Raw genomic sequence first — 14976 nt, 5'->3', positions numbered from 1 at the left:
CTACCAGGAGACAGGCCAGTACACCAGGAGACATGGAGGAAGCCGTAGTGTCCAGAGGCTGGAGGCTACCAGGAGACAGGCCAGTACACCAGGAGACATGGAGGAAGCCGTAGTGTCCAGTGGCTGGAGGCTACCAGGAGACAGGCCAGTACACCAGGAGACATGGAGGAAGCCGTAGTGTCCAGAGGCTGGAGGCTACCAGGAGACAGGCCAGTACACCAGGAGACATGGAGGAGGCCGTAGTGTCCAGAGGCTGGAGGCTACCAGGAGACAGGCCAGTACACCAGGAGACATGGAGGAGGCCGTAGTGTCCAGAGGCTGGAGGCACTACCAGGAGACAGGCCAGTACACCAGGAGACATGGAGGAGGCCGTAGTGTCCAGAGGCTGGAGGCTACCAGGAGACAGGCCAGTACACCAGGAGACATGGAGGAAGCCATAGTGTCCAGAGGCTGGAGGCTACCAGGAGACAGGCCAGTACACCAGGAGACATGGAGGAGGCCGTAGTGTCCAGAGGCTGGAGGCTACGGAGACAGGCCAGTACAACAGGAGACGTGGAGGAGGCCGTAGTGTCCAGAGGCTGGAGGCTACCAGGAGACGTGGAGGAGGCCGTAGTATCCAGAGGCTGGAGGCTACCAGGAGACAGGCCAGTACACCAGGAGACATGGAGGAGGCCGTAGTGTCCAGAGGCTGGAGGCACTACCAGGAGACAGGCCAGTACACCAGGAGACATGGAGGAGGCCGTAGTGTCCAGAGGCTGGAGGCTACCAGGAGACAGGCCAGTACAACAGGAGACGTGGAGGAGGCCGTAGTGTCCAGAGACTGGAGATGCTACCAGGAGACAGGCCAGTACACCAGGAGATGTGGAGGAGCCCGTAGGAGGGCAACAACCCAGCAGCAGGACCGCTACCTCCGCCTCTGTGCAGGGAGGACCAGGAGGAGCACTGCCAGAGCCCTGCACAATGTCCTCCAGCAGCCACAAATCTGCATGTGTCTGTACAGACTCCATGAGGACGGTATGAGGGCCCCACGTCCACAGATGGAGGTTGTGCTCACAATCCAACACTGTGCAGGACACAGGACCAGAGAACACCAGGATTGGCAGATTGACCAATGGCGCCCCCTGTGCTCCTCACAGATGAGAGCAGGTTCACACTGAGCACATGTGACAGACGGGACAGAGTCTGGAGACGCTGGGGAGAGCGATCTGCTGCCTGCAACGTCCTTCAGCATGAGCGGTCTGGAAGGGGGTCAGTAATGGGGGGGGGCATCTCTTTGGGGGGGGGTCATACAGACACCTCATCAGGAGCATGCCCGGGCCTTGTAGGGAGGTCATACACTTCATCAGGGGCATGCCCGGGCCTTGTAGTGAGGTCATACAGACACCACATCAGGAGCATGCCCGGGCCTTGCAGGGAGGTCATACAGACACCACATCACGAGCATGCCCGGGCCTTGTAGGGAGGTCATACAGACACCTCATCAGGAGCATGCCCGGGCCTTGTAGGGAGGTTATACAGACACCTCATCGGGAGCATGCCCGGGCCTTGTAGGGAGGTCATATAGGCACCTCATCAGGAGCATGCCTGTGTCTTGTAGGGAGGTCATACAGACGCCTCATCAGGAGCATGCCCGGGCCTTGTAGGGAGGTTATACAGACACCTCATCGGGAGCATGCCCGGGCCTTGTAGGGAGGTCATACAGCCCCCTCATCAGGAGCATGCCCGGGCCTTGTAGGGAATCATACAGCCCCCTCATCAGGAGCATGCCCGGGCCTTGTAGGGAGGTCATACAGACACCTCATCAGGGGCATGCCCGGGCCTTGTAGGGAGGTCATACAGACACCTCATCAGGAGCATGCCCGGGCCTTGTAGGGAGGTCATACAGACACCTCATCAGGGGCATGCCCGGGCCTTGTAGGGAGGTCATACACCTCATCAGGAGCATGCCCGGGCCTTGTAGGGAGGTCATACAGACACCTCATCAGGAGCATGCCCGGGCCTTGTAGGGAGGTTATACAGACACCTCATCGGGAGCATGCCCGGGCCTTGTAGGGAGGTCATACAGCCCCCTCATCAGGAGCATGCCTGGGCCTTGTAGGGAGGTCATACAGACACCTCATCGGGAGCATGCCCGGGCCTTGTAGGGAGGTCATACAGGCACCTCATCAGGAGCATGCCCGGGCCTTGTAGGGAGGTCATACAGCCCCCTCATCAGGAGCATGCCCGGGCCTTGTAGGGAGGTCATACAGGCACCTCATCAGGAGCATGCCCGGGTCTTGTAGGGAGGTCATACAGCCCCCTCATCAGGAGCATGCCCGGGCCTTGTAGAGAGGTCATACAGACACCTCATCAGGAGCATGCCCGGGTCTTGTAGGGAGGTCATACAGCCCCCTCATCAGGAGCATGCCCGGGTCTTGTAGGGAGGTCATACAGCCACCTCATCAGGAGCATGCCCGGGTCTTGTAGGGAGGTCATACAGCCACCTCATCAGGAGCATGCCCGGGTCTTGTAGGGAGGTCATACAGCCACCTCATCAGGAGCATGCATCTATCTATCTACCTATCGACATTGCAGCAGTTGTATTAGCCTGGAGGGGGTTACCACTGTAATTCTGTGTGTGACGCCACCTTCAGGCCGGACAGGGGATCAGAGCGGCGCACCTCCCTGGCAGGCATGCAAGAGCGGACGGGAACTCCCAGCAGGCATGCGGAAGGAGGAGCAGAGGGGCACACCTCCCCGGCAGGCATACAGAGGCGGACAGGGGAGCAGAGCAAAACACCTCCTGGCAGGCATACGGCAGGGGAGGTGGACAGGGGAGCAGAGCGGCACACCTCCCGGCAGGCATACGGAGGTAGACAGAGGAGTAGAGCGGCACACCTCCCGGCAGGCATACGGCGTTTGGTAGGACGGGGGAGCAGAGCGAACAGGCCGGGGGAGCAGGAGGCATGTCGCGGGGCGGACGGGACCGGAGACTGACTCGGGAGCAGAGCGGCACACCTTCTGGCAGGCTTGCGGCAGCGGGGGGTGGACAGAGAGCAGAGCGGACGGGCCAGGGGAGCAAGTAGGCAGGTCAGTAGTATTGGGGTGTGTATATATGGGGTCAGTAGTATTGGGGTGTATATATTGAATATATATGTGTGTGTGTGTGTGTGTATGTATATATATTTTATATACACCCCAATACTACTGACCCCATATATAATATATAGCCCAATACTACTGACCCTATCTATCTATATACACCCTCCATATACATATATATATATATAATATGGGGTCAGTAGTATTGGGGTGTAGACAGATAGGGGTGTATATATATATATATATATATATATATATATATATATATATATATATATATATATATATATAAAACCCTACTTGTCTATACCCCAATACTACTGACCCCATATATATTTATGCCCCAACACTTTATACACATTATATGTGTGTGTGTATGGGGTCAGTAGTATTGGGGTGTACATATATATGGGGTCAGTAGTATTGGGATATCTATATATATAATGTAAAGTCAGCAGTATTGGGGTGTATACACACACATGGGGTCAGTAGTATTGGGGGTATATATATATATAATTATATGTCAGTAGTATTTGGGTATGCTGCAATGTATGTGGTGGAGGATGACTGCTGTGTCATGGTGTTGCTCTGTGATTTCTGCTCCCAGGCACATTCAGAATATTGGGGAAATAAAGACTGATGTGGGGAAGGCTCGGGCCTGGGTCAGGCTGTCCATGGAGAAGAAACTTTTATCCAGACACTTGAAACAACTTTTACTGGATCATGAATTAACCAAGTAAGTCCTGCATATCCTCCATCATACCTTAGCCTAATATACCTCCATCATACTGTAGCCTAGTATGCCTCCATCATACCGTAGCCTAGTATACCTCCATCATACCGTAGCCTAATATGCCACCATCATACTGTAGCCTAGTATGCCTCCATCATATACCTCCATCATACCGTAGCCTAGTATGCCTCCATCATATACCTCCATCATACCGTAGCCTAGTATGCCTCCATCATATACCTCCATCATACCGTAGCCTAGTATGCCTCCATCATATACCTCCATCATACCGTAGCCTAGTATGCCTCAGGTAACACCTCCTCTGTATTGTATCACAGAGTACCGCTCACAGGTATCCCAGCCCTTTTTATGATATTTAACAAATAAACTTTTTATTAGAAAATTGTACAAGCGCTACGCCTTCCTGCGATCTGATGATGAGAAGGAGCAGTTCCTCTACCATCTCCTCTCCTTCAACGCTGTCGATTATTTCTGTTTCACCAACGCCTTTACAACAATAAGTGAGTATCCAAGTCCTATCATGGTTACAGAACAGTGAGTGCAGCTCTGGGGTATAATACAGGATGTAACTCAGGATCAGTAATGTAATGTATGTACACAGTGACCCCACCAGCAGAATAGTGAGTGCAGTTCTGGGGTATAATACTGGATGTAACTCAGGATCAGTAATGTATGTACACAGTGACCCCACCAGCAGAATAGTGAGTGCAGCTCTGGGGTATAATACTGGATGTAACTCAGGATCAGTAATGTATGTACACAGTGACCCCACCAGCAGACTAGTGAGTGCAGTTCTGGGGTATAATACAGGATGTAACTCAGGATCAGTAATGTACACAGTGACCCCACCAGCAGACTAGTGAGTGCAGCTCTGGGATATAATACAGGATGTAACTCAGGATCAGTAATGTACACAGTGACCCCACCAGCAGAATAGTGAGCGTAGCTCTGGAGTATAATACAGGATTTTCCTGTAGATGATATAAGGTAACTGTATGACCGCTTCTTGTATCTCCTCAGTGATCCCATATCACATTCTCATCGTTCCCAGCAAGAAGCTGGGGGGCTCCATGTTCACATCTAATCCCTGGATCTGTATTGCGGGTGAGATGGGTGAGACAGGCGTGCTGCAGGTCCCCAGGAACATCTTAGAGATGACGTATGAGGTGCGTTGGTTTTGATGCCGAAGAGAATGACCCCCCGGGTATCTGGTTATTACACATCTATATTACAGATGTGTATGACGTCCCCTCCCCCCCATATTACAGATGTGTATGACTCCCCCTCCCCCCAATATTACAGATGTGTCCCCTCCCCCCCCCATATTACAGATGTGTATGACGTCCCCTCCCCCCCATATTACAGATGTGTATGACGTCCCCTCCCCCCAATATTACAAATGTGTCCCCTCCCCCCCATATCACAGATGTGTATGACGTCCCCTTCCACCATATTACAAATGTGTATGACGTCACCTCCCCCCCATATTATAGATGTGTATGACGTCACCTCCCCCCCATATTATAGATGTGTATGACGTCCCCTCCTCCCCCCATATTACAGATGTGTATGACGTCCCCTCCCCCCCATATTACAGATGTGTATGACGTCTCCTCCCCCCATATTACAGATGTGTATGACGTCCCCTCCCCCCATATTACAGATGTGTATGACGTCCCCTCCCCCCATATTACAGATGTGTATGACGTCCCTCCTCTCCCCCATATTACAGATGTGCATGACGTCCCCTCCTCCCATATTACAGATGTGCATGACGTCCCTCCTCTCCCCCATATTACAGATGTGCATGACGTCCCCTCCTCCCATATTACAGATGTGCTTGACGTCCCCTCCTCCCATATTACAGATGTGCATGACGTCCCCTCCCCCCCATATTACAGATGTGTATGACGTCCCCTCCCCCCCCATATTACAGATGTGCATGACGTCCCCTCCCCCCCCATATTACAGATGTGCATGACGTCCCCTCCCCCCCCATATTACAGATGTGCATGACGTCCCCTCCCCCCCCATATTACAGATGTGCATGACGTCCCCTCCCCCCATATTACAGATGTGCATGACGTCCCCTCCCCCCATATTACAGATGTGCATGACGTCCCCTCCCCCCATATTACAGATGTGTATGACGTCACCTCTCCCATATTACAGATGTGTATGACGTCCCCTCCTCCCCATATTGCAGATGTGTATGACGTCCCCTCCCCCCCCCATATTGCAGATGTGTATGACGTCCCCTCCCCCGCCATATTACAGATGTGTATGACGTCACACTTCATCTCCCTTCTCTCTTCCTCTCAGTGCCAGAATCTTGGCAAGCTGACAACCGTGCAGATTGGACATGACAACTCTGGGCTGTACGCCAAGTGGCTGGTGGAATACGTCATGGTGCGGAACGAGATCACCGGCCACACGTACAAGTGAGAACCTGACGCCTTGTGTTCTGCAGCAGCTGCTCCTGCACAGTATAGAGGGGTGTCCATGCTGCCCATGTGTCCCCCCCCCCAGCATGGCAGCCTGTCATGTAGCTAGAAACCCTTACTGGCTGCACTCACTATTGTTTTACATCATGTCTCATCCCCCAGAGCTGCGCTCACTATTGTGTTACATCATGTCTCATCCTCCAGAGCTGCGCTCACTATTGTGTTACATCATGTCTCATCCTCCAGAGCTGCACTCAGTATTCTGCTCTTACATCATGTCTCATCCTCCAGAGCTGCACTCAGTATTCTGCTCTTACATCATGTCTCATCCTCCAGAGCTGCACTCAGTATTCTGCTCTTACATCATGTCTCATCCTCCAGAGCTGCACTCAGTATTCTGCTCTTACATCATGTCTCATCCTCCAGAGCTGCACTCAGTATTCTGCTCTTACATCATGTCTCATCCTCCAGAGCTGCACTCACTATTCTGCTGTTACATCATGTCTCATCCTCCAGAGCTGCACTCACTATTCTGCTGTTACATCATGTCTCATCCTCCAGAGCTGCACTCACTATTCTGCTGTTACATCATGTCTCATCCTCCAGAGCTGCACTCACTATTCTGCTGTTACATCATGTCTCATCCTTCAGAGCTGCACTCACTATTCTGCTGTTACATCATGTCTTCATGAGCTGTAGTCACTGTGGGGTTAGCTGGGAATCTATATTGCAGTATACTTCCGTGCACTGTATTATGTGATATAGATGTGTAAATATATACACTACCGTTCAAGAGTTTGGGGTCCCCCAAACAATTTTGTGTTTTCCATGAAAAGTCACACTTCTTCACCACCGCACGTTGTGAAATGAATAGAAAATAGAGACAAGACATTGACAAGGTTAGAAATAATGATTTGTATGTGAAATAACATTGTTCTTCCATCACACTTTGCTTCCGTCCCAGAATCCTCCTTGTGCACCAATTCCAGCATTGCCCACCTTTGGCATTCTAGCTATTAGTCTGTTGGGGTAAGCTGGAGAAATTGCCCCCCACGCTTCTAGAAGCAGCTCCCACAAGTTGGATTGGTTGGATGGGCACTTCTGGCGTACCATACGGTCCAGCTGCTCCCACAATGGGGTGGTGATCTGGTGACTGCGCTGGCCCCTCCATTACCTATGATAGAATACCAGCTGCTGCTTCTGCTGGAAATAGATCTTGCACAATTTGGAGGTGTTTAGGGTCATTGTCCTGTTGTAGGATGAAATTGGCTCCAACCAAGCGCTGCCCACTGGGTATGGCATGGCGGTGCAGAGTGATGGCCTTCCTTATTCACAATCCCTTTTACCCTGTACAAATCTCCCACCTTACCAGCACCAACCCCAGACCATCACATGACCTCCACCATGTATAACAGATGGCGTCAGGCATTCTTCCAGCATCTTCTCATTTCTTCTGCGTCTCACAAACCTTCTTCTTTGTCATCCAAACACCTCAAACTTGGATTCATCCATCGTCCACAACACTTTTTTCCCGTCTTCCTCTGTCCAATGTCTGTGTTCTTTTGCCCATCTTAATCTTTTTCTTTTATTGGCCAGTCTCAGATATGGCTTTTTCTTTGCCACTCTGCCCTGAAGCCCAAAATCCCGCAGTCGCCTCTTCCCTGTAGATGCTGACACTGGTGTTTTGCGGGTGCTATGTAATGAAGATGCCAGGTGGGGACCTGTGAGGCGTCTGTTTCTCAAACTAGAGACTCTAATGTGCTTATCTTCTTGTTAGTTGTGCAACGCAGCCTCCCACTTCTTTTTCTACTCTGGTTAGAGCCTGTTTGTGCTGTCCTCTGGAGGGAGTAGTACACACCGTTGTAGGAAATCTTCAATTTCTTAGCATTTCTCACCTTCATTTCTAAGAAGAAGAATAGACTGTCGAGTTTCAGATGAAAGTTCTCTTTTTCTGGCCATTTTGAGCGTTTAATTGACCCCACAAATGTGATGCTCCAGAAACAATCTGCTCAAAGGAAGGTCAGTTTTGTAGCTTCTGTAACGAGCTAGACTGTTTTCAGATGTGTGATCATGATTGCACAAGGGTTTTCTAATCATCAATTATCCTTCTGAGCCAATGAGCAAACACATTGTACAATTAGAACACTGGAGTGATAGTTGCTGGAAATGGGTCTCTATACACCTATGTAGATATTGCACCAAAAACCCGACATTTGCAGCTAGAATAGTCATTTACCACATTAGCAATGTATAGAGTGGATTTCTTTAAAGTTAGGACTAGTTTAAAGTTATCTTCATTGAAAAGTACAGTGCTTCTCCTTCAAAAATAAGTACATTTCAATGTGACCCCAAACTTTTGAATGGTAGTGTATATATATGTCTTCCTGCATGGTTCCTGCTCAGTGTGCACACTGCATCTCCCCCAATGCTATACATCAGTGTATGTTATCCATAGGCAGGTTTTCCTGGCACCCTGGGTTCGGTTTATCGTAGTAGTTACCGTTTTCTCCCTCCCAGGTTCCCTTGTGGCCGCTGGTTGGGGAAAGGGATGGATGATGGGAGTTTGGAGCGGGTGTTGGTTGGCGACCTCCTGACCCCCACACCAGACAGCGAGGAGAGACCCTGCCGGACGCCTCCGCTGCAGCACTCCCCGGGCATGATCCGGAGACTGGTGGCCATATCCCCCAACAGCAGAGCCAGTAAGTGTCCGCCCGGCCCTAGTGCCCCCTTATTATGGCGCCTCCTGCCCTAGTGCACCCTTATTATAGCGCCTCCTGCTGGTGATGGGTATACCCAGTAAGTGATGGCCCATTAATGTTATAGCGCCTCCTGCTGGTGATGGGTATACCCAGTAAGTGATGGCCCATTAATGTTATAGCGCCTCCTGCTGGTGATGGGTATACTCAGTAAGTGTCCATCCGGCCCTAGTGCCCCCTTATTGTTATAGCGCCTCCCGCTGGTGATGGGTATACCCAGTAAGTGTCCATCCAGCCCTAGTGCCCCCTTATTGTTATAGCGCCTCTTGCTGGTGATGGGTATACCCAGTAAGTGTCCGCCCGGCCCTAGTGTCCCCTTATTGTTATAGCGCCTCCCGCTGGTGATGGATATCTGCTCATCACATAGATGATGTCATGGTTCTCTCTCCTCCCTCCCCAGAGCTGAACACAGGGCAGATCCAGGAGGCCATCGGTGAAGCTGTGAACGGTATCGTCAAGCATTTCCACAAGCCGGAGAAAGAGGTAAGGTGGATTGTTGGTGACTCGGCGGGGTGCCATCACTGTGGAGTATTGGTGACTCGGCGGGGTGCCATCACGGTGGATTATTGGTGACTCGGCGGGATACCATCACGTTGGATTACTGGTGACTCGGCGGGGTCCCATCACTGTGGATTGTTGGTGACTCGGCGGGGTCCCATCACTGTGGAGTATTGGTGACTCGGCGGGGTGCCATCACTGTGGAGTATTGGTGACTCGGCGGGGTGCCATCACGGTGGAGTATTGGTGACTCGGCGGGGTGCCATCACGGTGGATTATTGGTGACTCGGCGGGATACCATCACGTTGGATTACTGGTGACTCGGCAGGGTCCCATCACTGTGGATTCTTGGTGACTCGGCTGGGTGCCACCACGGTTGATTATTGGAGACTTGTTGGGGTGCCATGATCCCCTCCTCGGCAATGTAACCACATTGCCACCTTCTCTGTTGCAGAGGGGCAGCCTGACGCTGCTGCTGTGCGGGGAGAGCGGACTGGTCGCGGCTCTCGAGCAGGTTTTCCAGCACGGTTTTAGGTCCCCGCGACTCTTCAAAAGTGTCTTCATCTGGGACTTTCTAGGTAAGGAGCGCTCACCGTCCACCCTCCTGTATTGGTAGGACACCTACAGGTTTGATGGGATTTTCATTGAATGTTTCCCCCTGACCCTTGACCTTACACTTATCATGTGTAGAAAAAGCACAAGCTCACTATGACGCGCTGGACCTGAGCGACACGGCGCTGGGTGAGGACTGGCAGAAGAGAGTCCGCACCTTCAGCCGCTTCGTCACCGCCATCAATGGCACCCCCAGAAACATTGGCAAAGATGGAAAGTTCCAGATGTTCGTGTGTCTTGGAGCACGGTCAGTATACAGCACCACAGGTTCTTCTTAAAGGGGAAATCCAGATCGGACCCCCGGGTACATGAGACTCCAGATAATACCCCCTGGTTATATGAGACTCCAGATCGGACCCCCTGGTTATAATAGACTGCAGATCAGACCTCCTGGTTATATGAGACCCGAATCAGACCTCCTGGTTATATCAGACTCAAGATCAAACAACTTGGTTATATGAGACTCCAGATCAGACCTCCTGGTTATATGAGACTCCAGATGAGACCCCCTGGTTATATGAGTCCCCGAATCAGACCTCCTGGTTATATGAGACTCCAGATCAGACCCCCAGGTTATATCAGACTCCAGATCAGACCTCCTGGTTATATGAGACCCCAAATCAGACCTCCTGGTTATATCAGACTCCGGATCGGACCCCCTGATTATGAGACTCCAGATAATACCCCCTGGTTATACGAGACTCCAGATCACACCCCTTGGTTATATGAGACTCCAGATCAGACGACCTGGTTATATCAGACTCCGGATAAGACCCCCAGGTTATATCAGATTCTGAATCAGACGCCCTGGTTATATCAGACTCCGGATCGGACCCTCTGGTTATATGAGAGTCCCTATCGGACCCCTGGTTATATGAGACTCCCTATCGGACCCCCTGGTTATATGAGACTCCGGATCAGACACCCTGGTTATATGAGACTCCTTATCGGACCCCCTGGTTATATCAGACTGCAGATCAGACCTCCTGGTTATATGAGACTCCAGATCAGACCTCCTGGTTATATGAGACTCCAGATCAGACCTCCTGGTTACATGAGACTCCAGATCAGACCTCCTGGTTATATCAGACTCCGGATCGGACCCCCTGGTTATATCAGACTCCGGATCGGACCCCCTGGTTAAATCAGACTCCGGATCGGACCCCCTGGTTATATCAGACTCCGGATCGGACCCCCTGGTTATATCAGACTCCGGATCGGACCCCCTGGTTATATCAGACTCCGGATCGGACCCCCTGGTTATATCAGACTCCGGATCGGAACCCCTGGTTATATCAGACTCCGGATCGGAACCCCTGGTTATATCAGACTCCGGATCGGACCCCCTGGTTAAATCAGACTCCGGATCGGACCCCCTGGTTAAATCAGACTCCGGATCGGAACCCCTGGTTATATCAGAAGAGAGCAGCAGAAACTAGTGACAGAAATGCTGAAAACATCGGTGTATTACTTAAATCATTCTGCTCAGCCGTTCTCCTAATATGCAGGAGAATAGGATTCTTGCCACACCCCTCCCCCCGCCCTCCAGCTGCTGATTGACAGGTGACTGCCTATACACAGCATGGATAGATAACTGCCAGTCAGCAGCTGGTGGGTGGAGTTTTCTGCTTCTCATGAATATCCAGGACTACTGAGCTGATGCACATAATGGAGAGGACTACTTATTGTCCATGTTATTCAGGAGGAGATCTCTGGATCAGCTGCACAGAACAATGTAAGTGATATATCATTCTGTTCAGCTTCTCTATCGCCCTTAGATAGAGCAGCATAAACCTACTGACAGTCTCCTTAAAGGAGCACCGGAGAACCCCTTTAAATACTATTTAGTGCTGATCGTAATGTGGTGAAATAATAATGGATCAGTGGGAATTTGGCTGCAGCTTTTCTGCCCTGTTTTCTGATGCTTTTCTGACGTTTTCCGCAGGGATCATCACTTGCACCACTGGATCGCCCTCCTGGCCGACTGCCCCGTCATAGCACAGATGTATGAGGACACGGCGCTCATCAAGGACCACACCTTGGTCAACTCGCTAATCCGAGTCCTGCAGACCCTGCAAGAGTTCAACATCACCCTGGAGAGCTCCCTGATCAAAGGGATCAACATCTGACCCCTCCCCAATGACGACGTAGCCAAACCCCAGAGATCTATCAGTACTGTGCACGGAGGAGGTCTATTACAGAGTATCTCTATTTATGTACATGCTATGTGACTGGTCACAGCCTTTCATATGAGAGAGGTGAATACCGCACGGCTTATTGTCAAGCTGTCCGATTTACTGGCCGTGGAGCCGCCTTCCGAGCCATTGGCCGCCTGAAGAGTCGCCGCCATTGTCTGTTACATTACGGAGATTTTTGCTTTGTCGGCGCCTCCTTGCCCCTTATTTGCTGTTACAGGAAAGAACCAGAATTATTCTATATTTTTACCTTTTTTCTTGTGCTCGCCCGGCGTGTTCCCCTCGTCAGTATTACCTTGTGATTAGCGGAACGTTCACAGAGTCTTTATATATTGCGCCATAAACGCACGGATCATGTTTTTTTATTATTCCTTTGCCTTGTTTTATTTATTTAACTCATCATGTTCTCCTAACCGCAGCCTGTAGCCTTCCCCTCCCCCGGCGAGGAGGGCACATGAAGACGGGGGGCGTTCTCTCCTTCGGATCGCCCTCTTAGTCGCTCCTCGTCCGCCCAGATCACCGCTGAGATTTACTTTATAATGTATTTTGTCGGAGATGAGTTATTTATGCTGCTTCATGTTTCTCCAACATGCAATAAAGTGGCGGCGGTCCGGCCGCTCACCGTATCTTGCCCGACCCGCGAGGCATTTTGCACAGATCAGGTTACAAAAAAATAAATACATTTACACAATTGTCGTCTTCTGCTGCAGTTTATTTTCTATATGGGCACGGTTTAAAATTAAGTTATCTCTGGAGTGTAGAGAAAATGGTGTATGCTCTGAGGGAGGATAGAGCGGTGTATGCATGCTCAGGGGCAGGAGAGAACGTTGTATGTATGCTCGGAGGGAGGATAGAGAGGTGTATGCATGCTCAGAGGGAGGAGAAAACAATGTATGCATGCTCGGAGGGAGGATAGAGCGGTGTATGCATGCTTCGGGGGGAGGAGAGAACATTGTATGCATGCTCAGGGGGAGGAGAGAACGTTGTATGCATGCTCAGAGTGAGGAGAAAACAATGTATGCATGCTCGTAGGGAGGATAGAGCGGTGTATGCATGCTCAGAGGGAGGAGAAAACAATGTATGCATGCTCGGAGGGAGGATAGAGCGGTGTATGCATGCTTCGGGGGGAGGAGAGAACATTGTATGCATGCTCAGGGGGAGGAGAGAACGTTGTATGCATGCTCAGAGTGAGGAGAAAACAATGTATGCATGCTCGTAGGGAGGATAGAGCGGTGTATGCATGCTCAGAGGGAGGAGAAAACAATGTATGCATGCTCGGAGGGAGGATAGAGTGGTGTATGCATGCTCGGGGAAGAGAGAATGGTGTATGCATGCTCGGGGGAGGAGAGCGGTGTGTGCATGCTGGGAGGGCGGGTAGAGCGGTGTATGCATGCTAAGGGGGAGGAGAGCGCAGTGTATGCATGTTCAGGGGGAGGAGAGAGCGGTGTATGCATGCTAAGGGGGAGGAGAGCGCAGTGTATGCATGTTCAGGGGGAGGAGAGAGCGGTGTATGCATGTTCAGTGGGAGAAGAGAGTGGTGTATACATGCTCGGGGAGGAGAGAACAGTGCATGCTCGGAGGAGAGAGCAATGTGCATGCTCAGGGGAGAAGAGAGCGGTGTATGCACACTCTCCTCCCCGGAGAGAACAGTGTGCATGCTCTGGGAGGAGAGAGCAGTGTGTGCATGCTCAGAGGGAGGAGAGAACTGTGTGCATGCTGAGGGGAGGAGAAAGAGGTGTCTGCATGCTCGGTGGGCGGAAAGAACAGTAGGCATGCTCTGAGGGAGAATAGAAAGGTGTAGGCTTGCTTGGGGGGGGGAGACAAAGGTGTATATGTGCTGTCGGAGGAGAGAGCGGTGTATACATGCTCTGGGGGGGAGAGAGTGGTGTGTGCATGCTTAGGGGGAGGAGAGAGCGGTGTATACATGCTCAGTGAGGAGAGAGTGGTGTGTGCATGCTCAGGGGGAGGAGAGAGTGGTGTGTGCATGCTTAGGGGGAGGAGAGCGGTATATGCATGCTCGGGGAGGAGAGAGTGGTGTGTGCATGCTCAGGGGGAGGAGAGAGTGGTGTGTGCATGCTCAGGGGGAGGAGGGAAAGGTGTAGGCATGCTTGGGGGAGGAGGGAAAGGTGTGTGCATGCTTGGTGGGGGAGGAGGGAAAGGTGTAGGCATGCTTGGTGGGGGAGGAGGGAAAGGTGTAGGCATGCTTGGTGGGGGAGGAGGAAAAGGTGTAGGCATGTTTGGTGGGGGAGGAGGGAAAGGTGTAAGCATGCTTGGTGGGGGAGGAGGGAAAGGTGTAGGCATGCTTGGAGGAGCCAAAGCTGTATATGTGCTGTGGGAGGAGAGAAAGGTGTTTGTGTGTCCAGGGGTGGAAGAGAGGTATATGCATACTCTGGTGGGAAGAAGTGTGCATACTTTAAAGGGGAACTCCAGGTAGAGGTTAAAAAGATGAAACGTCTGCAGAAGCATAAAGCATTACTTACCTATCTATTCCATTTTTGAAACTACCAAAAATCCATTTGTTTTGGGGGGTTTTGTTCTGTTTTGTGTTTCTGCATTTCCTGGTTTATCAGTTGTACACAGTACTACACATTCCAGAATGCAATGCTTTCCCTCAGCTGTTCATCACAGTCTGCCCA

General features: G+C 51.2%; 1 protein-coding gene across 1 annotated transcript in view; it reads left to right on the top strand.

Annotated features, from left to right (window-relative positions):
- The window catches only part of DENND5A (DENN domain containing 5A), a 39956-nt gene extending 26925 nt beyond the window's left edge, over window positions 1-13031 (top strand). Inside the window, exons 15-23 of the mRNA XM_069965024.1 lie at window positions 3689-3817; window positions 4214-4335; window positions 4856-5001; window positions 6158-6276; window positions 8797-8978; window positions 9436-9518; window positions 9988-10111; window positions 10224-10392; window positions 12091-13031. Of these exons, the coding sequence (XP_069821125.1) occupies window positions 3689-3817; window positions 4214-4335; window positions 4856-5001; window positions 6158-6276; window positions 8797-8978; window positions 9436-9518; window positions 9988-10111; window positions 10224-10392; window positions 12091-12274 (1258 nt within the window). The 3' untranslated portion in view covers window positions 12275-13031. The remainder of the gene's footprint in view (window positions 1-3688; window positions 3818-4213; window positions 4336-4855; window positions 5002-6157; window positions 6277-8796; window positions 8979-9435; window positions 9519-9987; window positions 10112-10223; window positions 10393-12090) is intronic.
- Window positions 13032-14976: the final 1945 nt, after the last annotated feature.

The sequence above is a fragment of the Dendropsophus ebraccatus genome, chromosome 4 (genome assembly GCF_027789765.1).
Source record: "Dendropsophus ebraccatus isolate aDenEbr1 chromosome 4, aDenEbr1.pat, whole genome shotgun sequence".
In the NCBI taxonomy this organism is placed as follows: Eukaryota; Metazoa; Chordata; class Amphibia; order Anura; family Hylidae; genus Dendropsophus; species Dendropsophus ebraccatus.
This window is presented reverse-complemented; position numbering and strand designations above follow the sequence as displayed.